The 27541-nt window shown below is 33.4% G+C and overlaps 1 protein-coding gene across 1 annotated transcript; it reads right to left on the bottom strand.

The window, feature by feature from the left end:
- Positions 1 to 241: 241 nt before the first annotated feature.
- Positions 242 to 27541, bottom strand: LOC137397648 (uncharacterized). The gene is made up of 11 exons (XM_068083949.1): positions 27254 to 27541; positions 21466 to 21609; positions 17753 to 17887; positions 13005 to 13169; positions 12397 to 12538; positions 11355 to 11445; positions 5557 to 5676; positions 5016 to 5133; positions 4279 to 4431; positions 2565 to 2732; positions 242 to 828 (listed from the first exon to the last, which is right to left on the bottom strand). Exons 1-11 carry the CDS (start codon positions 27450 to 27452, stop codon positions 641 to 643), a joined length of 1623 nt encoding a protein of 540 aa, XP_067940050.1. The 5' UTR covers positions 27453 to 27541; the 3' UTR covers positions 242 to 640.

The following is a 27541-nucleotide window of genomic DNA, read 5'->3' as shown; positions in this document are numbered from 1 at the left end:
ACTTAAATATCTTTTGTACATCAAATTTCGGATTGTTAGTTAAACCATGAAAATTATGTTCTAACATCACATCATTTTTAAGTATAGCAAATATCAGTAAATAATATTTTCAAAATTAATCATTGGTTTGTGAACATTCAGTCTACAGTTATGCATCTTTAATTATTGACTTATTCAACAGACTTTTGTGTCTATCAACAATGGTAGTGCTTAGTTTTATTACAAATGACAGCACTTGAAGAGTATGCAAATATGTATATTTTTAAATAAACCAATTTAACATTATGCACAAGTTGTAATGCCAATTGCATACGGGTAAGTTGGTTTCTAGAAACCATACACAAAAATATCCCAAATCTCTAGTTGGAAATGACTAGCATTTATAAAATCAATATGCACAAATTTATACGTACAATTGATAGAAATGATCATATTCTACCACTTGAGCCAGTACAAAACTTCAGTATATATTTTGTATAGATAGTGTATAATCACTACCAAACTATAGTGTATGTATTATACGAAGAACCAGATAAAATTATTTATTGAGTACATCCAATGCAACAGCAATATTGATCTCAATAGCATATATAAATTTGTCATCATCATCATTATTTGGTCATGAACAATAACAGAGTTTCTATCCTTGTAGCGGAACACCCAAGCTAATTGGTTGAACAAGTTTTGCTGTGTTATCTTCAGGAGTGTAGATTTTTGCAGATGTTCGATTGGTACAAGTGATGTAGACCATGGCTAGTACGGCCAGACCAAGTGATGCCATAGCTACATACAGTCCAGCATTTGGGTCAAAATCGATCTGAGCTTTGACTGAAAAAGAGTTGTTTGTATCTGTTTGTATCTGCTCTTTTTAAACTCACAAAAATAGTTTTACTTTATAATGCTCAATGAATATACTTTTAAACACCCGAGTCACGCATATGCATACACTAAATTAATCAAGCTTGTTCAAGCACGTCTCTAGTTGTAATGACACATCTGAAGTGACTAAACTAGTTAGAACTCTTCCTTTAGATATATTTTACCAATCAAATAGAATCAGCTGAAACCATAAGTGTACATTATTATACTTACAATCAGGTAGCTATATTTAAAGTACTGACAGTTATGGCTTATACAAATACCAAATAAAAGAGTTTAGATGGTACCAAACAGCTATTTTATATCTATTATAACAAGCATTGATAATTTTAAAGTATGTTGTTTATTCTCAAATAGGGTTTAAGCAGAGTACCAAATCTTAAAAAATAGCTTGTTTCTCAAAGACTTAAATGGAAAAAAACCATTTGCCTAAACCTGCAGACATAAATCTCTTTACTAGACAGGTTTTATTGTATTTTATAACTAACTAATTTGTTATTGAGAGTGCCTTAAAGAGTGAGAAGAAAATTAGATGTTATATATGAAAGTACTTTTGTTTTTGAAAAATCTGCACAACTACAGAACTAGTAATAAATAAATGATTGTTGATGCAAGATAGCTGTAAGAATAACAATAACAATGAAGCTATAGAGTTATGTATTATAATAAATACTTCAACTGTTTGTTAGTTATTTAAATTGTTTTACTCAATTTGAGCTCTTACCCATCTTAGATACAACTGACACTAAAATATAATAGTTTTTCTCTCTTAGCCAATTTGGCTACAATCAACCTTGAAATCATGTTGCAAAAGTAGATTTTGTGTGACCCAAAAAAACAAAGACATCAGCAATTAGTTTACAATAAACAAACAACTCTATGGTTGTTCTTTGTTTTTTGTTCACAATGCTAAATGAGCAATTTTATAATAGTAGATATCGAAATACAAATGTCTAATCAAAAACTTGAATTATATTTTTAAAATAATCAATTATATACATGTATATATATTACAAGCCCTAATATAAGTTGATAATGAAAACAAGAATAAGCATGTTTGTATGCACACTTGTGTATAAGCATCAAATGAATCTGTAGTATTTTTATGTAATAAGTTAACGCCAGTCATCTTTATAACAACTATGAGCAAGTTGGTTTGTATAACTTTTAGTTCATCTCTTTGCTAACATAAAAATATACGTGCTAAACTCAAAAAGAACCTGAAAGATGTAAACTTTTAACATTTGTTTGAAGCATTTGGATTGTTAGTTAATCCATGAAAATAAATGGTTTAACACCACATCATTTTTAAGTATAACAAGTATCAGTATAACAAATATCAGGTATGAATGATTTAGTAGCAAAACTACAGTTGGTAACTACACTAAATGAGTTCATAAGATAGGAACAAACTGTTTTTAATATGTCAACTCATGTAAAGTTGTAGTGTTCTGTATAACAATCAACAATTCAATATTAGTGATGCCATATTTTTTTATTGGTTCATCAGATCACATATTTTAGAAACGATCGAAACTTCTGAAATCATAATTCATAACACAACTTTATAAACACTATTAAATAATCAGAAGGCTTGGTAAAGTTTAGAAAGATTCAACAATTTTACTTGTTGTGCCTGAAATTTAAAACAGCAATTACAGTACTATAGTAATTATGCTGTTTACCTGCGAGATATGGAATTGTGAGTGAGCCGATGCCATCAAAGAAGATTTCAATCATCAAGGTATTGACTGATCGTTCAGGGGATGTGAGTTCAATGCAGACTCCATAGAAAGATGATGTCTGAAGGCCTTTAAAAACTCCCCACATACACATGATGACATAAAAGATTTCTACAACAAAAACACTTTTACCCTAAGCTAACAATAAACAATTATTTTTTTGTAAATAAAACAAAGTCAGTCAAATAATTTTCACAGCTTGTGGCAGTTGTTAGATGTGGTTGTGTGTATCAATTGGCAGTGATTTCTATTGTTACCTTCATTAGACTGATTGCTCATTTATATAAGTAGCATTTAAACAGTTACATTAGATGCAGTCTGATAAAAAACATTTTATACGCAGTTGTCATATGTTAGCTGTTTTGTATCGCCTAAAATCACTAGAATGTTTGGATGTTTTAGTGAAATTTTAACAATTATTTTGTACCTAAGGCTTTAATATTATTGGTTGAAATGTTTTAGAGTTTAGTTTTAGTTTTTACTAGCTAAAACCTTAGTAATATTAAGATTAACAGAAATCTAAAAGTGTGGAAAATTGCAGAAAGCTATGAAAAAATTTTAGAATACAGGGCTATTGTATTTATAACAGCGTTATTACAGATAACACAATAAAACCTTGAAAGATATTTTCTATTTTTTAGAAAAAACATAGCTTTAATTTATAAAACTGTTTTTAGAAAAACATAACATTGAGCCCTACTGATGAGCTATTCTTTAGATGTTGCATATGTTATTATAATTTAGTTAATCAGTTATAAAAGGCTGGGATATGTTTAAGTTTCTAAGCTCAAAATAATGAGCTCTGTTCACTTTTTTATTTAATCAAACATTAAAACTTTTTAGAAAAATTATAAAAAAAATTTTAAACAAATTGCTGGAGAAAGAAAATAATAAGTTATCAAAAAGATCCAAATCACAACTAACCTTTTAATATTGTAATATTGACAGAACATGACATTCAATAATAACTGCTAAAAGCTTTAGACGACATGATCAGATGAAGAAGTTGATTTTGGTGACAAGGTGCCAGCAATCCAGTAAGTAAATAAACAATACCTTGATTAATAATTTACAAACAGACCCATGACTCAATGAGTTTCTTAAAAAAAATGAATGTTGTTTGTGAACACGCAGACTAGTTTAAAGATAAAAAAAATATAACTGCTCAGTCATAAACCTATGTCTACTCTTCTCTCCTTTTTGACACAGATTCACATTTCTGTTGCAATACCGATTTTAAAGTGTTTGATTATACAAGGCACTAGCTATCAGATATGAAGTTAAGATGTGAAAAGAACCGCCTCTGGCGTTCATACTAGTGTCCAGTATTTTGATACCTCATAAAAATCTTGCACTGTTTGATATAAAGACTTGAAAAGATGGTGCAGACAAACAACCTTTTTAGTTTTCAATGTTTTTAACTTTATTTGCTCTGATGTAGAAAATATATTACGATCAATAAAATCAAAGCTAAATTCAAGTTTATTCAAAAAAATACTTCACTTGAATAGTTTTATCAGCTAATATCAATAGTAGGAAACTTAAATAACTGCAGTATTTAGTAGGAGGTCGCATGAAACTTTACCATGCTCTATCCTTTCTAGACTTTGATTACAACTTGCCATAAACCTATCAATGTCATGTTAGTTTTAGTGACCTGTTGAGGGTTGCATGAGCATAAGACCAGTGGATGACATCATTCCTATTAGTGAGATGCAATATATGGTGATGGAGCTGACTAAGTAGCGCTTAGTCAGCATTGTCATGCCAACAGTTATCGTCAGCTGGGCAGCACCTTTAATTACCATGCCTAAAAGAGTCATTGCAGAGTGAACTTATAGTTTATCAGCAGTTTCAAGTAAGAGAGATACAAATAACTCAGTTTCATCACACCTAATGGTAGTAGTCAATTGTAAATGCTACTCAGCTAGATACTTGTTGTAGCTTTTACAAGAACCTTATGTGTTCAGTAGTGTTTTTGAGGAAAAAATACTAATCATGTTTACCAAGCAAAATCAGTCAGGAGGGTATTGTGTACTCTTCACAGCATGCTTGGCATTTAACTATTTATGAGGGGAGTTTTAGAAAATGTAGCATAAAACTGAATTGAGTTATAAAAAGTAGGTTTGTGTATGCCAACTTTTAGAAACAAATTTGCTGCTTTGTGCAAATCAATTAAATACTGGCATGAAAATTTGATTTAGTTCACTGAAATCAAATGAGCAAATTGCTTAGCTTCAAAAAACTGCCTTTTATGGTCATGAAAAAGTAATTCTCAAAAGTTAAAAATGATTCACTAAATGAACGACTCACTCAGGTATTAAAATTGTAGTTGTTAGATTAAGGCAGCCTCAAATAAGAAGACCAATGTATAATAGGTCTGAAAAGTCTCACCATTGCTAAACTGGTTGATGGTGTATCCTAGGATATGATAAGAGTAGTCACCAAGTATTGAGTAGAATGAAGAAACCCCTCCTGTAGCCAAAAGAGCAACCAGCATGTAAACGAGCACCTGCAACAGACTCTTAATGCATATTTTACTGTTAAAAGTTTACTGTTGCATCTGGTGAAGGCTTTTTATCAAAGATTTTGTAGTTTAGAAAATGATAGAAAGGATTTACTTTTTTACTTTGAATTTAAACTATATTCTACAGAAGCTTTGATAGAATGATGCAAAATTTATGAAAAATACTGTGTGAAGACTTCAGTTAGCAAAGAGTTGACTACTACTGTATTAAGTTTGATGTTTGCTTATTTACTTAAACATACTGTAGATAGTGTTATCAATTCTAGTCTGTCCTTAGAAATATGTTTTACAAACGCAAGAGCCTTGCATCTCGTCATGTTTTTTTTAAATATTTTCTACTAGCTTTAACATTTACTGTTGTAAGTAGATGTATTTTGTGGAAAGAGTGTTAAAAAGGATCAACCGTACATTCTTGATCCGAAGAATACTAAGAACAGAATCATCTTCTCTTGTACTTATTGTAGATACAGAGTCTTCATCGTGTGTAGAATCACTGAACTTTACGTCTCTGACGTCTGAAGGATCAGCCTAACAAACAAATGAACAATTGATAAAAGATCTGCCCTCACATTTAAGTTTAAAGGGTTCAGCCAGTTTGCATGTCATTTTAAGAAATATTTACTAATTGATGTACAATGTATAGTGAGTGTGCCCAAACCAAATGATAATAACACATTCTAGTGTTTGCATCATTAAGTGAAAAGGTTTTATTAAAGGGTTTAGGAACCACTAGTAATTTTATAACGCAAATACCACCTGGTAAAAACGTTAACATTTTATATACGTACTGTACATATCAAAAGTTTTGTTGGAGGGATTTTGGCAAATACCATAGTGGCATTTGTTGTGATTCTTGCGCATTAGCACACTGACTGCCAAATTTAAATTTCTAGAGATTTTTTTTTATTTTTTATAGCAACAAAACTGTGAATATACTGGAATAAAACTGGAAATGGGAACAGGCGTAGCAGGCACGCAAGTGTTGCACTGAAAGCGTGGAGCTAACAAACGGAGACTCACAGTACACAGCTAGGTAATAGTCTAACCTATGAAATAGAATATAATTTACATGGTGGCAGCGTAAGGAACTGTGATACCTTCCTCACCATACCTGCCTTCGTTGCAAGGATGCTAAGACTGGCCTAATAGATGACCGGAGTGAGAGTAACTGGTGAGCTTCTGAAGTACTAATGCTACTACTTAACAAAAACTAACAACTTCCACACTTTTACATTAACGATAAATAACATTATGGTTGATCTACTAAAAGTAACTGTAAAACCACAAAAGCCATTCAACCTAACAAACAGAACAGCTGACGCCAATGCATGGCGTCTATGGAGGTCAATATGGGAAAGCTACTCCACGATCACAATGCTAGAAGATAGCAACAGACCGGCTAATTTCGCAAGAGCTAAACTAATAAGCACTATTGGTATGCAAACAGTCACATTATATTCAGAGTGTGAACTTGCAGCAACTGACACAGCTTCACAGATATTGAACAAAATACAAGGCCATATTGTTGGAGTATGAAGCGAAACCTTCGACAGGTACAGATTCAATTTACGGAAACAAAAACCAAACAAATCGGTGAACACCTGTGTCACTGCACTACATCTGTTGATAGACCAGTGCAATTACACAGCTAACAATCTAAAGAACTCACTCATTAGATATCGCATCGTCATGGGATTAGCGACAAGACAACTCGTGCAAGATTGCTGCAAACTCCCGAACAGACCCTACAGTCATGTACAGACACATGCCGAACATTTAAAGCTGCTAGAGAACAACTACACTCAATCTCTCATCCGGGTGGTGAAACCTTAGAACCAACAGGCCTACCCGTACATGTGGCTGAAAGCAAGAAACGGAACCCAGATACACACGGACGCTAGTGTAGTAACTTTGGAAATCAACACGAAATATAAGAAGGAGAAATGCCCAGCATTGGGTAAAACGTGCGCAAATTGCAACAGGAAGAACCACTTCAAAGCCGTATGCCGGTCAAAACCAGAAGAACCTGCCACTCTACACACAGTAGCAACATACGAGGAGACACTTACTGTGGCCACAAGCCTATTTGCAAAAAAAACAAATCTCCCCCAGTGTACGCCAAAATGCTGATCAAGGGCATGTTTGCCAAAATGCAATTAGACACAGGTGCGGGCTCCAATGTCATATCAAAGACAGCGATCCGAGCCAGCCAGCTAACTGCAACCAACACTATCCTGGTGATGTACAATAGACAGCTTGTCCAACCAACTAGGGTGATGCACACTGACCTCAACTAATTCCAAGGACACATCAAGGAGTCACAAGGAGGCATTTGAAGGGGTTGAACAAGTTTGGGTTCTACGGCTAGGGCGTGACACCGTGGAGAGGCTGAACCTCATCACAGTAAATTATGGGAACTTCAAACACGTTCTTACAGCTAGAGACTACACACAAGCGTGGCATTCAACGACTCACTGGGTGAAATAGATGGCGAAATACACCTATGCGGTGACCCAGGAATAACATCGACGCAGGAACAACCACACCGGGTACCAATATCCATTCAAAGCAAACTGAAGACAGAGCTTGACAGAATGTTACAGCAAGGTATCATCAGCCATGTAGAGAAACCAACTGAATGGTGCTACCAGATGAGTGTGGCAAGAAAACGATCAAAAGCACTGATAGTTTGCCTGGACCCAGACACTTAAACACAACACTGATAAGGGAACGATACAGGAACCCAACAACGAAAGATATTCTCCCAGAGATAAGAGCTGCGCGAGTATTTTCAAAGTTAGATTTGACCCAAGGCTACTGGCAGTGCACCCTCAATGAACAAAGCTCATACCTCACAACGACGGTAACCCTGTGGGTCCGATACACCTGAAAGCAACTGCTGTTCGAACTGAAAGTGAGCGGAGAGATTTTCTAGCAAAAACTTCATGAAAGCCTAGAAGGCCTGGCTAGAATAGCGTGTGTGGCAGATGACATTCTTGTGTATGAAAGCGACTAGCTTACATACGACACATAGGTAACAGGGCTTATCAAATGATGTGAGGAGAGGCACATAAGCCTAAATAAAAGCAAATGCAAATTCGGCGTCAGCAGGATCTCATTCTTTGGTCACATTATATCGGACGCCGGGCTAGAGGCAGATCCCGAGTAGGTGTTGGCTATATCAAAAAGGCAGCCTCCAACAGATGCAGAGAGAGTATAGCGGATCATGGGTTCAATCGGATATCTAGCAAAATTCCTACCACGACTGTCGTCAGTGGCTGAACCAATTCGTGCAACAATTCCAACCAGACCATGGGCCTGGACAGCGGAGGCAAAGGAAGCATACACGAGAATCAAGAAAATGGTATTCGATACACATATACTGCAATATTATCAACCCTCCAAGGAACTTCTGATCGAATACAATGCCTCAAGCAAGGGACTCGGCGCGGCCCTGATGCAAGATGGCCAACCAATTGGCTATGCAAGTTTGACACTGACTTGCACTGAGCATATTTATGCCCAAATCAAAAAAGAATGTTTGGCTATAGTACTTTCTGTAGAACGCTGTCATCAATACACGTTCGGGTGCCCAATAATTGTTCACACGGACCACAAGCCACTGGAAGTCATAGTCAGAAAACCGCTGAGCCGAGCCCCAAAACGTCTGCCGTCAATGATGCTAAAGCTGCTCATCTATGACTTCGAAATTAAATAAGTGCATGCTACATCTCTACACATCCCTGACATGCTATCATGTGCGTACATACCAACAGCAGGACCTGAGGGCAACAGATTCTTAATTAACACAGTTGGAGACCTGGCAATCTCGAGCGAGAGAGTCACCGAATTCATCACAGAGACTGAAAGAGATCCACAAATGACCTCACTTATGGTCATCATTAAGAACGACTGGCCCAACAGTAAAGAAGAGACTCCTGATCATATAAAAACATTTTACCCTTATAGAGATGAGCTCGTCCCCCGCACGCTGGGTCATAGCATAATTGACAACCTGCACCGATCACACCTCGGTGTCGACAGCTACATAAGGCGGGCAAAGGAACTCGTCTATTGGCCATCCATGAGAAGTGACTTAGCGGAAGCAGTAATAAACTGTGAAGCATGCCAAACACTACAACAATCTAACCGCCGAGAGCCCATGATGCCATTTGAGGCCAACACTACGTGGCAATGCATTGGTGTGAATCCATGTCAGTGAGAGAAGAAGGACCTCCTGATCATAGCAGATTACTTTTTGGGATTCTGGGAGATAGATTATCTAACCGTCACAACCACTTGGGCGATCGTGATGAAACTAAAACGCCACATTGCGAGGTATGGGCTATCATTACGTTTAGTCACCGACTCTGATCCATGATTTGTTTTGCTGGAGTTCACAGACTTCATGACCGGCTGTGACATTGAACATAACCCATCTTTACCGCACCATCACCAGGAGAACGGCAAGGCGGAAAGCGCCGTAAAAGCGGCTAAACAAATGCTGTCAAAATGCCACATAGATGGGACTGACCACATAGAAGCACTCATGGAAATCAGGAATACACATCCACAAGGAATTGATACAAGCTCGTTGCAAAGAATGTTTGGTAGGAGGTGTAAAACGATGGTCCCTACATCCTTTGCGCTACTACGATCAAGAGCAGGGGTTCTTAACCAGTGGGAAATTTGAGGATTTGAGGTGGGAAATTCTCAAGCTTCAGATTGAGAATATTGATTACGCGAATTTTAAGGATATAGCTGTTGTACTGTATTTTCACCAAATACATGGCGCAGATACATGCTTTTATTGTAGGTGAAACTGTATTAATACGAAAAACAAGCCACGTAATGTATCAAGCAACTTATTGGATAATTAGTTTGCATTGCATCAGCTATGCATCACTGCCATTCTACTGAGGCATCACACAAGCATACATCAAACATACCAGAGCCAGTAAAAATAAAAAGCAGCAGAGGGCCCACTAAGCATTCATGACTGCTAACTTTGTAATGTGCTGTTTTTATTACTGTTAAATTATTCTATTGTTGTGTTTATCTTGAACTTTATTTTTCCATAATTAAAACGTATATCATGACAAACTATCCATAAAATATGATTTCTATCACAGTTTGATTAATAGTTGATTCATTTTGACTGTATGGCAAAATGCTATCTGAAAAGCCTCCTCCTGCAATCTGAGAGTAGCAAAAATACCACAATTTTCGGCTGTTAGAGAGGGAAAAATCTCGAAGTGTGGTTTTTCAAAGTGGGAAATACACTGAAAAATGTTAAGAACCACTGATCTAGAGTGACAGAAGCAGACAACAAAGAAATACAAACTCAAAAAAAACAAACAAGGGAAACGCTACAACCGACACAAATTCCCATCCCACCACTTGGATACAGGAACAAGTGTTGTGATGAAACCGTTAAACATGGGAAGGAAGCACTTGAGGCAAGGCCAAATACTACAGAGGCTCGATGAGAGGTCGTACTTAGTACAGACCCCTGCGGTCTAGTCCAAAGAGCCAGAGAATACCCAACAACACACCAGAAGATACTGACCCGCAGGCAGACACAACAACGGTTGAAGAGACAAGTGCGACCCCAGCCGTGGAAGAGGCAACCGATGCAACACGAACACCAGAGATCACTCCCACCTTGAAACAGCGTACGTCGGGAAAATCAGGAAATGTCCCGAACGCCTCAAGGAATATGAGACATTGTACTTTACGTAGGACCTCATAATAAACGACTTACGATTTACGCCTGATGACTTACAGAACTTATTACAATTTTGATTACACGCACTTGCACTTGCACTGACCCCAATTGTCAACACAGCTAAACGAGCTACGGCACATATACTAAATAGCACACGCCTCACCAACGCAATAACCAAGCACGGACAAGAGAGGATGTGAGTACGTAATAATACCGGAAATGGGAACAGGCGGAGCAGGCACGCGGGCGTTGCGCTGAAAGCGTGGAGCTAACAAACGGAGACTCACAATACACAGCTAGGTAAAAGTCAAACTTATGAAATATAATATAATTTACAGAAGTAAAGAAAACCAAAAGACTTATTGTTTTACATCGAAAAGCAGAAAAATGGTAAAATAGGGGCATCATAACCTGGGGTACACTGTAAATATTTTTGCTAAACATTGGGCTGTTCCAGCTTTTTAAATGCGTTGCTTACCTCAATATTGCTGCTCCTTGCATTAGAACCTATCGCCAGTAAAACTTCAGCTAACCTGTTTTTATTCCTCTCACTGCTTTTGCATCTAAAACTACCCAAATTTGTGTAATTGTGCATATATTAGAATTGCAATAGATATTGGTGTTGTATCTTGTAGTATCTAGATATATTGTTGCATAAAAGTAATTTAAGTACTAAGAGAGCTGTTCCGTAATTTATCAGGTGATCCTGCAGCAGTATTTCCCTACTCTGTAAAATAAAAAGTGATTCTTGCCTGTTTCCATACATTTCTGGTAATTAACTAAATCAATTAAAGAAAAGTACTGAATGAACAAAAAACTATTTTGTTTCATTTTCTTTGTTTCCCTTTTGTTTTGTAATATTTTCTCTTTCTTTATATCTTTTTAAACGGTTTTATAAACTCAGGGTAGAGTTGATGTGTTATAAATTTTCTCTTATTATAGTAAAATATTTGATAACATGCAAACTGTAAATGTTTTTACTTGACAACAGCAATAAGCAAAGCACTAAAAAACATTCTACGGTAAAAATTTGAACGGCGTTTAAATATCAAACAAGGCTCTTTGCAGATATGCGACATTTCAAACAATAAGCAATTACAAGTAGAAAGATGTTAACACGTATATACATTGTATTTGCCTGAACGTTATTAATAAATATGCTTTTTTAGTTTGAGTGCTAGTTATGGTTTTTTGTTTGGTTTTTAAGCATGATATCTTTAAACTGTGTTTACAGTCATCTTTTTATAACTGTTGGCATAAAACCTAAAATAAGGTTTGAGAGATAAAGTAAACTTATTTCTATATAGTTTTAAGCACAGCAATAAATAACTGTATCAGGTTTTCACTTGAAAAAGCTTATAAAGTTTTCTGCCAAAAATAAACATTTATAGTAACAATAACATTTAAGCATTATTGCAATATTTTACTATCTGGGTTTATTTATGATCTTTTTATCAAAAAGTTACAAACAAAGTCATTATGGAAGCTTGATATTATTCATAAGTAAATCTACAGCTCACCGATCATCCATATTGTCTTCGGTAGACTGTGTAGAGTCAGGTTCTAAATCAGAAGTATGTTGATGAGACTCTGTCCTTTCATCATTCTGTTTGAGTTTAGAATCTTCAACTCTTGGTAGATGGTAAATACCAGACTTCTTGTCTGTAAGTAGTTTAATGCCACCTGAACACTTGACTGTCAAAATATTTTATTTGTTGGCTTTCAAAATGTGGATCTATTTGGTTCTTGCTATATGATTAAAGTTTTAACTTATAGGTTGATTTGAAAAACAACATGCCTTTTACTACTTTATGAAAAAACATACTTTAGTTTTTCTGAACCTATTTTAGTCATACCTAAACTTAAGGTTGAGACAAACGGTAAATTAAAATCTGACAATAATTTGGTTTATTGTGATAAATCCATTCTTTTCAACATTATAATTTTCAATAGTTTATTGATAAATACATCAACCAACAAGTAACACTGTTTTTATCATACTCAGCAGGTTTTTTGGAAATTCCGGAAAATGAATTGAAAATTTTGGAAATGGAAGATTTTGTTTAGGCTCCAACTTTTTAACGACTACCTTCCACATAACAAATGCATAACTATAAATACTCTTTACCTGTCAACTTGAGCATTTTCTTAGGTTTTTCTGCCGAGTACTCGTTGACATCTGCAGAGTTAGCATACTTTGGTGTGTAAATGACAGCTGCAACCAGATTTATTATGCTCACAGCCCCCAGAGCTAAGAACATACCTCGAAATTCCAACTTCATGGCTAAATAATCTTCAACAGATGAAAAATTAACAGATTAAAGCTAATATGGTCCACAAATACGCTCACAGAAAATGGTTATTTTATATATATAGAGTGTAAACAAAAATGAATGAATGGTTTTTAATTGTCATTTAACAATTACTATAATTACTGAATAGAGTTGATAAATTTAATCAACTTTAATGGAAGTAGAAAGTGTTACTAATTCAAAGGTTTTTAGGTAGAAAATCATACTAGAACTGAATATTTAACAAAGACAATCTTTGTAAACTTGTCATAATTTTTTTAATTTTACTAATTTTTTAGGCTGACTTAACAAACAAATAAGCCCATAAAATAGCAAGTTGCACTTCTGATAAAATTAGCACGAGTGGATCATACTCTGTTTGGATGACACAAAAAATAGCAGGCTTTCACTTGTCAAAGGCTTGTAACCTTAAAATGGTAATGTAATACATAATGATTATGGCATCGGTACGTGTTTAGTTGTAATATTTAATAATTAGAAAAATTTTAGGTCAGAATGAAATCCTGGAATTTCTCAATAACAATTAAAAGATAAGGAAAGGAAAAGAAGTCAAAAAATATTGAACAGTCAAAACAAGCTTACACTTGAAAGAAAAAAACTGCATGTGTGATCAGCAGCTGATACTGCTAGTTAAAAATCTATTTGAAGGAACTTCTGTAAATTTTGAAATTAAAACAAATTTTTCCATAAACTAGAGCTAACACATGTTTAAATCATGAAACTCTTTTCATGTCTGCTAAACCACATGAAAGCTGTTAAAAGGGCTTTTAAATCACAAGCTCATTAGCAATAAACAACTTCTATCTCGATTGCAAAAAAATTACAATTTTGTATCAGTATGTTAAAAAAGTAAATTTGATCATTAGCAGCAGGTCACCCTTACTGGACATTTGTAGGCTCAAAAATGGTCATCATTGTCAGATGCTTAATCTATTGTTAATTGTGCTGATGTACAGAACTTATGAACACATGCCATGTGATGTAAGCCAAACTCATGCATAATAGCGACATAAGCTACTGTGTAGATTACATATTATACTGTACGTAAATAATTGCTTATAAGAACTTGCAGGTGATAAATAAATTTGAAGCGGATCTTTTTGCATAAGAGAAGCAGCTACAATGATTAGTATAATACGTAAGCATTTAAACACTGAGAAAGCACAAGCTAGCCAAAGCTAAATGCGTTAGATTGATTGGTTGGAGGCGTTACAAAACCCACAAACTGTTTTCAGGAAGTCAGACTACGAGTGAGTTAAAAATGTTATATTAAGGTACATGTAGGTATTAATAGGGGGTATATTATTATTATTTTTATTATTGTTTTTATTATCACTATAGAGTTATGTCAACCTTTAGTATGGTTATATAAGTTGAGTTACTTAAAAATTATGGCTTGTTTAGCTCTTTTATTAGCGTTAATATTAGAATTTTGTAAGCTAATTTATTTGTTTATATCAAGGAGACAATAGTTCTGCAATTCTAATAATAACAGCTTATCAAATTGTCTTCAGGATTTTAATGGATTCAGACACTTTACTAGTCTTAGAACTGGCTAAAAATAGTCAATAATAGTGTTAATTTTTTTTTATATGTTAGTGTTGCTCAGTAAAAAAGTCTAACAATTTGCAACTTGTATGTATCAGGAGACAAAAAATCTTGTTGAGTTTGAATTGTTAAATTTTAATTCAATATGTTGCAGAATGATCTACCTTGCATGTACTAACATAAATTGGTTAAATATTAATAATTTTCATGTAACACTGAGCAGATATAAAGTTTGCTAGTAATGAAATTATACAGAGTACTTGGTGATAGAAAAAAATGAAAATGTTATTGTGTTAAAAACAGCAAAGCTTAAAAACTCGTAGCAAGAGTAGGTTTTTGTAGAATTGCGCCACAAAACTGTTTTTTGCAAAAGAAAATAATCCGGTATGCGCTAATCTTTGAATTTTAAGCTAGTTGGATGAGTTTTGCATTTGAAAATAAGAGTGTTTTAGGCTAGTTAAATAAACTTCAGTTTCACATAAGTGACTAAATTATGCACAGCACACTGGCTTAATAATTAGTGATATCCAGTGATAGCCATCTGAACACTCTTGTAACAGTAAACAAGAGTTTTGACTAGTCTCCTGACATTCCTACAAAAATTATTCATAAGGGTGGTTAAAAGGTGCAGCTTGATGTGCTACCACTACAAAATATGAAAGGAGATGCTAGGTATTTAATACTCGTCATAAATGTGGTAGTTAATTAAAGTCAACTAGGCATGTTATATAAATGAAGTGTCAATTTAGTTGTTTAATATTTGTGCCAATCAATGAAATCTGAACAATTTTGTTGCAATGACAGTTTTAGTGAAATGCTTAAACTGGTTTCTTACAAAATATTGTAGAAGTCTGATACTTAAACAAATATATCAAACATAAAATGTTACCTTCATCGTGTGTTACATTGATCTCTTATATAGCTTTAATATTTTAGTTTTTCCTGAAAACCAAATGTGTTTGTCATAATTATAGGTTTTACTAATGCTCTATAATAATTCTTAAAATTGCTTTAACTGATATTTATAGAAAAAGAGAATTCAATAAGCTGATAGCTTGTACTTTTTTACCGTACAAAGTTACATATATTATTTTTATTGAAAAGAAGTCATTTTCAGTCCTCACCAGAAAATAATGAATTTGCTCAATTCACCATTTTTGCAGCAGTTTACTGATGGCCTTGTTATAAAACCAAGCAGTTTGTGTAGTTTATTTTTAATGTCTCTAAAAATCTTACATATTTCACATTGTTGAAATATAAAAAACACTGCACATTCTGTAAACTAGCTGATTTTATGCAGATCGGTCAAGTTTGATTGTTTAAACTCTTACACAGAGACTTGATGTAAACAAGAGCTTATGAATGACAGAGGAATCATGAAGTACCTCAATATTTTCAATCACCTTGTAACTGTTAATTCTTAAACGCTATTGTGAGTGGCTCCTGACCTCACAATTTTTTGTTCGGGTAAATTCTCGTGCCAATAAGACTTTCTCTTTAAACTTCAAGCAAGATTATATATTTGAGTAATGTACACTGTGCATGTAGCAATCACATGTAAAAGACTAACTTTCTATATCTAAGAGTGTTTCACATATTTTCACAGTTATCTATATGTTACACCGTAATGTTCTAACAACATAGCAAACCGATGTTATACGCATGTTTACACTCTAACATTCTAAAGTAACAATCTTGTAACATTGCTGACACATTCATTTGAAGGTAAAATGATGTCACACTATCTTATATTCCAGTTACAATGCAAGCAAATGTTATATGAATGTTTACACTCAAACATTTCAGAGTAAAATTCTTGGGCCATCAATATTAATGTTATCTAACAACGTTATGATAACGTTAGCAATGTTTATCCTGTAACATTCCACTGAGCGTTGTGATAATATTTTTAAACAACGTTTTGCACAATATTTCTGAGACATCATTGGAACATAATACTACAATGATCATCAGATAAAGTTTGAAGAACATCATAAAAATGTTTGCTTGGAATGTTCTTTTACAGTATCGTTAGGAACATTCCAAGAATGATGTTGTTAGTTGGGCAGCAATCACTTGTAAAAGACTACCTTTCTATACCTAAGAGTGTTTCTTTTATATAAAAAGTAGGATGACATGACTGATGTTAAAACATGAACATTGCTAAACACAACTTGATATATGGAACACACGAAAGTAGCCAAAATTATGCATTGTATCTTTTGACACAAATGACGTGACCCGCAGTTCACATGCAGGTGTATCATGACATTGGTTTTGAAAATAAACCTTGAAAGCAGACACAGACTGAGATTGTTCATTTTAGACAGAGTTCATAGCATTGCATTGCAGCAATGACTGTTAACAAATCCATAAACATTACATAACTAGTGTAAATGAGTGGGCTTTTTGGAAATGTTATCGCAATGTTGCCATAATGAGGTGATAGTCCTCAAAGTTTTTTAGCGACTGCAATCGCTACAAAACTTTATTATTTTATATTATTATATGTTATACTTAGATAAAGCCAGGGCTGAGTAAATTAAAACCCTAGTGACCGCAGTCACTAGGACTGACATAATCAGGTCAACACCAATGAGTCATTGAGAATAAATCATTTTTCTTCCTTGAGTTACCTTCATATTTTACACTACGGCTTTTATCAACATTCTTACCATAACAACTGAGCTCATCAGCTATGATAGTTAGTAACTTAAATTGTCTTTGCTGTTGCTAATTTTTGTAAATAATATTTAAGAATGAAAATTTCGAAGAATAAGAATGAAAAAAATGTTAAAACGAGGTTTTATCGTTTGCGTTGAAAAGCCATAGTAGTCTGTCAAAAATAATTATTATACATATGATAGAAGACAGATAAATATATAGCCTTGTTTGAAAACCTTTAGCTCTTTTAGTAGAAAATCATCTTTGGCAATTCGTAACTACTGCGAGGCGACTGTTTAGGTATTTCACTTGTCTACAAAACCTCAGACATTATAAGAAAGTAAATGCAAACCTATAATTGGTGCCCAAAGTGAATCTGCAAGGTTGAGACTGACCATCATGGCTATAGCGAGTGGCAGCTGAGATGTTGGAAAGTAGATGCTAACCATCGAGTAAGTGGCAACAGTATTCAGAGATGTACCTGCACCTGTTTAAAATAAGGTGTTCATGAGGTAAGTGTACTATTCATGCCACTGTACTGCTATGTATAATTTGATCTTGTTGTGAAACAACTTCTAACACATAAATTTCATAAGCTCACATGACTATCTTGGAACTTTATTATTGCTAAGTGTGCCAATGTGCACCTGAGTGATCATCGATATTGTGAAACTTTTCATAAATGTTTTATGATGTTAAGCAATTAGCTATAAAAGTGTTTTGCCAACTGCCAAGCTATAAATAGTGACAAGTACACAACAATGATAAACCTATTGATTTATAGCACCTTTTGTGTGATCAGAACTGTCATTCCAGATTATTTTTAGTTTCAAGACATATTTTATCACTTTGTACCTAATATAACTTGTAAGAACAGCAGCAACATGACAGCAATTGTAAGTATTAATCTGGCAGCATAAGGAAAGAAATTATAGTACCGTTATCAAGTTCTATAAATAAAATGTGTTTTCAGTAAATGCACCATTATTGTGTTTAGATGGTAGCATTCAGTTTTGCTATAAGCTTTTAAGAATGATAGTGTCTAAAAATCACTACATAAAGTGTCCAATATTTCTGTATTAGATTTTAATGTTCTAACTATGATAATGATTGATTGAGTATATAAAATGATGCAAGGGTAATATTCATTTAATTTAATGTGTATGTAGATAAAATGCATGTTATTCAATTTCAACTTATTCATATTCAGAGTCAGTGCGCTGATGTGAATAAAATGGATAACAAAAGCAGCAGAGAAAGAAAGTAGGATATCAAAGCATTTCACCAAGATTCCTGTGCTACTGATTTTTTTAAGTAGAAAATAAATACCGGTAGTTGATAAAATTATATTTTGGCCATCTGATTTGAAAATAACAGTTGAGCAGTTTAAAATTAGGAGTTATCACTCCATGGAACCAAATATACCCGGTGCCCTGATCAATGGCAGGTCTTCGTCAAATAACCTGTCGATTAATAATGTCACACAGTCATAACAACATGTGAAACCTTAACATGAAGTGGATGTGGTAAGTATGGTAAATTATGGATATGGTAAGTGTTAAAATAGCTATTATCATTGGCAGCTTTCAAATAAATCCAATGAATTTGACCTAAAAATAAATAACTTGCCACCAAGTATTAGTGCTGGGACGATATTACGATATTTCGGTATATCGTCGATACACTTTCTGATACCGACCGTACCGAGTGCTATCTGCCCATATCGAAATATCGGATATCATCGATATTTGACGATATCGACAATAATATACATGTAGATCCATCGGTTTTTTTACGTTATTGCCCTGTTTGAATTTGCGCTCGTCTACGAAAAAGCCACCATATTTGTAAAAAACTATCGTCATTCTCTTGATTAATAGGAGTATGTTAGTTAGTAGTATTTAATTTTGCTGATAACAAAATAACAAAAGCCTCTATTTGCAGGCATATTATCAAATAAAATTGAAACTGTGAAAGTATCCTGAATTCAAAATAGTAGTGAACAATTCATGTTTATTTTGAGATTATTGGTGCAAGAATTAAAAGAAAATTTACATGAGATGATGACTTCAAATAAGTAATGCGGGATAACTTTTACAAAAATAAATTGATTGATACTATATACAAGAGTTCAAGTATGAAGAATAGGTCTTCTATGAGTATTGATTGTGGCAAGATTGATTGTTATTAACAATTTGATGACTATAATATGGTCTGTACCATCTGACTGTGTACATGTTAAGTATCGTTGAAGTTTACATGATTAATAGCATTTTTCGATGTTGTTTTGATACTAGAATAAGAACTTTGCAAACAAAAGCATTGTTTGTAATAATTAATTGCAGAAGCTTCGTGTTTTTAACAATAAAAGTTTTCCATAAAGATGGCGGACAACGATAGAATGACGTCACGAAAAACGAAGGATATTCTACTCTATTTGACACTCGATTCTTCAAAGAATTATAATGATACATAGATTAATTAGGGAGTTGTTCTCTCATGGCAGCTTTTTTCTGACAGATAAGACAACTCCGCATAACATAATTGATATTTCGGCTGACTACACCATCATATAGTACTGAAACGAATTTTTGATATCGTCCTAAGATAAGCACTACTAAGTATTGCTGGTGTATGTAAGAATATTACTAGCACAAACCATAACAGTTGATTTACACAATCTTGTTAAAAAAGTTATGAATCCATTTCATAATATTTACCCTACTTTTCTTTTTAGGTTTTGTGAGCTCATATAATCAAGTGGCAGTGTATCTACACAAGACTTTGTCACATGAATTAAGAGAAGTCAAGTTAATTAGCAGTTAACTTACAGAATATTGTTCAAAAAGTTATGAATCTATTTTATAATGTTCACCCTCTTTTCTTTTTCAAATTCAGTAAGTTTATGGAATCAAGTCACAGTGTATTTGCACAGAACATTATCACCTAGTTTAGTTCATTCACTACCCCGCCCCCCAGACTAAGTTCCAAGTGATTAGCCCCAAATACTGTTCATTTTCAGAAAGTTGCCATAATTTAAATTACTACTACAAGAAACAGACTTGAGGTAATTTACTCAGTCAAGTTGCACAAGAACCAATCCCGTCCATTCTTTCAAATGATATCACATTCATGTAGACAACTCTTATCCCTTTCATGTAGATCTGTGTCTCAAAGAAGGTAGTTTCAGAAAATTTATGATTTTGAAAACAGTGTCATTTGCTGAAACAAAGTTAGACTTGCACCATAACAATTGCAAAATATACAAAGTTGGACTAAAATTACTTCTTTATCATATACAATACACAGTTATGAATATTATTTATACATATACAGTTAGTCACGAACATAAAAATTATGAAACTGTAATTTCAAACTTTTCTTCACAAGTATCATCCTTCAAACCAAAACATAGCTAATTTACATGCCAATATAACTCAAATAAACTGTCATAAACATGTTTCAAATAATAAAAATATGTTCAATAACTCTGTTCTTAATTTTTCAGACTTCATATAGGTCTACAGCTCTAAGGATCGATATGATACTATTGAAAGTGAATGCTAACTTTAGGCTGACTACGACTGGCAGCCTAAAAAGCGTTTTTTATTCGAACATCAAATTGGCAAAATTAAAAGTTTTTAAAAACTTTGTAACAATAAAAATAATGTTTTGATGTGATTTATACAGTCTTTAACTGTTTTAAAAATTCTGAATTTTCATATTTACTTCTGGAGTTGAAAAAATTTATCTCAAACAATAAAATTGAAAGTCACCATGATGATTTCCCGTTTAGGTAAATGTTGATATGGGTGTATTATTTTGGTCATAACTTTTGCTATGGACATCATTCAAGCATATTTGTAGGTTTGTCTGATTAGCTAAAAGTTTTTATCTCCAATAATCAAAATATGTTTTCTATAATTAAAAAATAGTGATACAATGAATAGGTAAATTTCAAAGGTGAGATAACTCGCGTCGGGTGCGAATGAGTTAAGAGAAGCCAAGTTGCAATCAATACTTGACAGATCAATAAGCTTTCATTTAACAAGGTTTAGATATTACCGTGACAAACTCCGCTCAGCAGCACGCCCTGCCATGCACTGGTAGTAAAGGCTGTGGCAATTAGACCTCCTGCAGTGAGCACTCCAGCAATGCACTGAGTCCATCGTTCTCCAAGCACTTTTTTAACTGGAATTCCTGGCAGTGCTGTTAATCAATAATAAATAACAGTATAAAGGTTACCACAAGTTTATAATCAATAAACCAAACGGAGTTGTCTACACAATTATCTTACTTTTAAACTTCAATTACTTGTACGACTAGGTACTCATACTGAAACAACTTTCATAGTAAACTAATCAACAAGCATGAGTTATCATATGATAGTTAAATGTAATCTCAAGGTCAAACAACTCCTCAAAAACTGTTACAAAAAAGATTTTCATGATACAATATGGTGACCAAATCTATAATAGAAATATGTTGTCAACTCATTGGTTTATTTTAATCTTGCTCACCAGTGCGTTCCAGATAAAATATTAAACTTCTGGTGTTTGCATGTTAGACTAGAAAATTTTTGCAACGCTAGTGGTTTATTTAATTGTTAATTTTTTATGCTATTTCTAATGCATTACTTAAGTTCCAGAAAAAGTTTCCAAGAGTTCCTAAAACAAGCCACCAAATCTCTTTTTGGCTCAAAGACGACATCCAAGATAAAGCTGAAGAAAAAGTGCAAAAATTGTTTAAGAGAACAACTTTTTATAAGCCACACTCTGTAGACCACAAATGAAGATATTTAAGATATCTCCAACTACTATGTCCCTTTTTGCCCTGAGGTTAGATAAAGAGGGGTCAGCTTGAACTCTGCAGTGGTGTAGCCAATTTTTAAGCTGTAAACAAAGGGCCTTTTTTTATTCCCAAAACAGTTTTTTCTATACAGAAAGGGGTTTTCTGAGCAGAAAGTACCGCTAGAATGTTCTTCCCAAGAAAAGCATGACCGATGAGCTCATTGTAGTCAGACGCTAACAAGCTTCTTGTCATATTTATTAACAATTAAATTGTTATTCACCTCAGCATTTTAGTGCAATCTCATAAGCTTTAAAAAAGCTTTCATTAAAATTTTCTTAAAGAACCATATTTGGCGGTTGCATACCACTTAGCAGCTGTTGCTTATCTGTCCTCCATTTATTAACATGGTGTACGCAAACACGGACAATCATAAATCATTGCATTGCGAGTATTTGCCAATGTGTCAAGCAGTATTTTGCAATAAACCTCAGAAAAATTGCTGGACAATTATTGAAAATTTTTGATGCCGTCCAATGCACTGGTTATTATCAAGTGAAGCAGTGTTTACGCAATGGTAAACCCTAGGAGAATATTTCTCCTAGTTAGAAACACAGATTTTTCTGTAAGTTTATGCATGTTGTAGGATTTTTATAAGTATTCAATAATCACAGTAATTGTTGACAAACTTACTAGTTAATACGGCTCACAGAAACATATAGAGTATGGTTTGACAAGTTTGAGTATAAAAAGGGATACGTTTCCGTAACGGTCCTTTAAATGATTTTTTCTCTCACAAACTGAAAAGAAATTTTTTACCATACTTTGTCAGCTGATCATTTATAGTAAGAAGGTAAACAATGAAAGTTAAAGAAAACTTTTGAACAAAATCATAAACAGTTGTAGCTGATTGCATACCCCTTAGCAGCTGTTGCTTATCTGTCCTTCATTTATTAACATGTTGTACGCAAACACGGACAATCATAAGTCCTTGACTCGCGAGTATTAGCTAATGTGTCAAGCAGTATTCCCAATAAACCACAGAATTGTTTAAAAATTATTGAAAACTGTTGATACAGTCTAATGCCCCGGTTATAATCAGGTGGAGTAGCGGTTACACAATGGTGAGCCCTAGGAGAATGTTTCATCATTCTAGAAATGCAGATGTTTGCCCGTCCACTGAAGAGTGTTGTAGGAATTTTATAAGTATTTAATAATTAGTAAATTTATTTTTATGCAAGCATAGTATTTGTTGACAAACTCCCTAGGTAATATAGCCAGCCTACACAAACAACTAGATTATTATTTGGCACGTTGTCGTATGAAAGGGATACATTTGCCTAATGGTAATTTAAAATGTTTTTCTTCTGACACAAACCAAAAATAAATTATTAACCAACTTTGTCAGCTGATCACTTGTAGTAAGACTGTAAACGGTGAAAGATAAAAAAAACTTTTGATAAAAGAGTAAAAGTTAAAGTAAAGTCTTGAAAAATATTATATACACTGATAGTTGCAAGCTGACTCTACCAGATAAAATAAACTGTTTGTGAAATATACAGACTAAAAAGGCCCAACTATTCTCAACAGCTAATCATCATACTTTATACAAGTAGCAATGAAACACTATTTATGTTGAGCCACTAGCACTAATATAAGTGGTAATAATAGATGTGGTACTAATATAAGTGGTACTAATGTAGTTGATATTAATATAGGTTGTTCTAATATAATCTGTACTGATATATGGCTACTAATACCGGTGGTAGTAATATTATAGGTGGTACTAATATAAGTTGTACTAATATAGGTCGTACTAATATAGGTGGTACTAATATAGGTGGTACTAACACAGGTGGTACTAATATAGTATGTATTAATATAGGTGAGACTGATATAGGTGGTAGTAAAATAATAGGTGTTACTAAAGGTGGTATTGGTATAGGCTGTGTTAGCATAGGTAGTACTAATTTGTATAGCTTTGATTCAAACTGAAAACTTGTGTTAAAGTACAAAGGTATCCGAAATGGTCTTATGCTGATTCACACACCAACTAGAGCAGCTAGGCTTGCATTTTTTAATTTTTAATTTAAGTCGATAACCCATACCTTATTTTTAGCTTTTAGTTTAATTTTTAAGGGATGTTTTTTGTTTCAAAATACACTTGATAAAGGAGTTGCACCATCAAATAAAATCCTCAATAGGGCGTTTTACAAATTTTAGGCATGCAGGCTCAAAAACGACTTGTACACGTAGGAAGTTTTTTTCAAAATGGGGCTCTCTTTTACAATCTAGTGTATATATTTGAGATTATACTCTGCATTATTATTAGTGAACTATACATTCTTTTTAGCAGATTACATAGTCTATAACATTGTTGGTTATGGATTACTTTTCTGACTACTATCTATTATGCTTGTATGTCAAATAACAAAACATATATTCTTGTGTCATAGTATCATGGTTTTATTGGTCATAAGTCAGATTTATAAACATTTGAAACAGTGTCTGATTCCTGCTGCAATCAGTCTCTTTTTTCTTTTACAAAAAATAATAATCTGAAAAGATTGCATAGTCTATAACATTGTTGGTTATGGATTACTTTTCTGACTACTATCCATTATGCTTGTTTGGAAATAACAAAGCATGTATTCTTGTGTCATAGTATCATAGTTTTATTGGTCATAAGTCAGGTTTATGAACATTTGAAACAGTGTCTGATTCCTGCTGCAATCAGTCTTTTTTTTCTTTTACAAAAATAATAGTCTGAAAAGATTGCATAGTCTATAACATTGTTGGTTATGAATTACTTTTTTGACTTCTATCCATTTTGCTTGTATGGAAATAACAAAACATATATTCTTGTGTCATAGTAATATGGTTTTATTGGTCCTAAGTCAGGTTTATGAACATTTGAAACCGTGTTTGATTCCAGCTGCAACCAGTTTTTTATTTCTTTTACGAAAATAACAATCTGATAAGGTTTTATTGTAACTTTGTAAATCAGGCACCAACCGCATGATATGTCTTTTTAATAATTATTTGCCTTAACTTAGTCGTTCATTTATCTTTTTTCCCTTGATATCAATGTCGAGGTAACAATAGATGAGATTTCTTGGTCTATTTACTTTGGGCCCTAAAGACCTTCTGTCTTAAAGATTGAATGTTTTGTTACAACTGAATGTACGCCTGCCCAACTGTCCTAATAATGATTGCTAGTTAAGCTCTCTGCCTGAGTGAATAGCAACACTACACACATATTTCTAGAAACAGACATTACCGCAATAATGCAAACGAAAATTGAGTGAGCACTAAGAAACCAAATGAGCAAGACCGGCAATGCCTGAAAGTCAGAAAAAAGAAAAGAGAGAAACACAGAGGAGAGGACAAAGAGTTACATGAATTTGCAAGAGCATGATAACAATTAAGAAAAACACCTAAGTGTTTCAATTGAAAAATGTCACAGGCTGAAGCCAATAAGAAACAATTAAAAATTTTGCGGCAGCTAAAATAATGAGCAGCACATACTAACAAACTAGAACCAGAATTGAAGAAACATGCAGACATAAATTGAAACAATTAAAGAAACAACCGGAAGAGTAACAAATAATTTTGAGGTATTTTGACTTACAAAACAGAGAACTTTTGTTTATTGGTTCTTTGCAAATTTCTAGTAGGCCTATTGTAGTAAGTAAGCCTATATTGTCTCAAATCTTTTCCTGGATGGTTCTTATAATCAATTTTTATCTAAACATCCGCTAGCCATTTTGAAAGTTTTGATGTTTTGAGTATTTTCATGTTCATCTGCCTAAATATTCCTATTATTCAATATAAGTTGAGTTCTCAAAAAGGTCTTGTGACAGTTAGTGTTAAGCAAAAACTCAGATAGTTTCCAGTTAACTTTTTGCACTTGAACTTGACTTTAAAAGTTAGTGACTTGAATAGTTTGAGTGTGCTGATTTTAGAGATTATAGTATGATGGTGTGATTATGTGATGATATTAGATTATAGTATGATGGTGTGATTATGTGATGATATTAGACTATAGTATGATGGTGTGATTATGTGATGATATTAGATTATAGTATGATGGTGTGATTATAGTGATGATATTAGATTATAGTATGATGGTGTGGTTATAGTGATGATATTAGATTATAGTATGATGGTGTGATTATGTGATGATATTAGACTATAGTATGATGGTGTGATTATGTGATGATATTAGATTATAGTATGATGGTGTGATTATAGTGATGATATTAGATTATAGTATGATGGTGTGGTTATAGTGATGATATTAGATTATAGTATGATGGTGTGATTATGTGATGATATTAGATTATAGTATGATGGTGTGATTATGTGATGATATTAAATTAAAGTATGATGGTGTGATTATAGTGATAATATTAGATTATAGTATGATGGTGGGATTATAGTGATGATATTAGATTATAGTATGATGGTGTGATTATAGTAATGATATTAGATTATAGTATGATGGTGTGATTATAGTGATGATATTAGATTATAGTATGATGGTGTGATTATAGTGATGATATTAGATTATAGTATGATGGTGTGATTATAGTGATGATATTAGATTATAGTATGATGGTGTGATTATGTGCTGATTTTAGATTATAGTACAATGGTGTGATTATGTGCTGATTTTAGAGATTATAGTATGATGGTGTGATTATGTGATGATATTAGATTCTAAAAGTGTTTTAATGATATAAATTGTATTATGAAAGTGTGAAAAAAATTTTTAATTTAGTCTATGCTAAAATTTATAGCCAATCCTGTCGATTAGGAAATCCCTTTTCGATGAATACACTTACATAATAATACCAAAATTGTCCCCAGGTAAAATAACTTTGGGAAGCCCGTCTTCTATTGAGCAAACATCTAAAAAATTTTCTAAACAAAAAATAAACACTCAAAGAGCTTTTCTAAAAATCTGTATAATTTGAGCAAAAATGTATGAAATATGTTTTACAATAACATCAACATTAGATTGTTTACCCTTATTACACACTAATGCATGTAGTTGGCTTACCTCCCATAAGACACATAGCTGCTTGCACAGTTCCAATAGTGGCTGAAATAGTTCTTTCTCCGTATTGTTTCTGGTAGTACAGTGGTAAGACAGTCATAGTCGCAAACACGTAACCGCTGTTAAAAAATTGACTAGCACAACAGGTGCTTGCAACTAACCAGCTATAGCTTATCTGTTGACAAACCTTGAACTTAAACATGTTGCTTCTCAAGCTAATTGCCTGCTTTTAATGGCTGAACTTCCTAAAAATCTGTTTTTACATAAAATGCCAAAAACAATCTTTCAAGG

This window comes from Watersipora subatra, chromosome 5 (assembly GCF_963576615.1).
Source record: "Watersipora subatra chromosome 5, tzWatSuba1.1, whole genome shotgun sequence".
In the NCBI taxonomy this organism is placed as follows: Eukaryota; Metazoa; Bryozoa; class Gymnolaemata; order Cheilostomatida; family Watersiporidae; genus Watersipora; species Watersipora subatra.
Note: the sequence above shows the minus strand (reverse complement) of the source record. Positions and strands in the feature narration are given on the sequence as shown.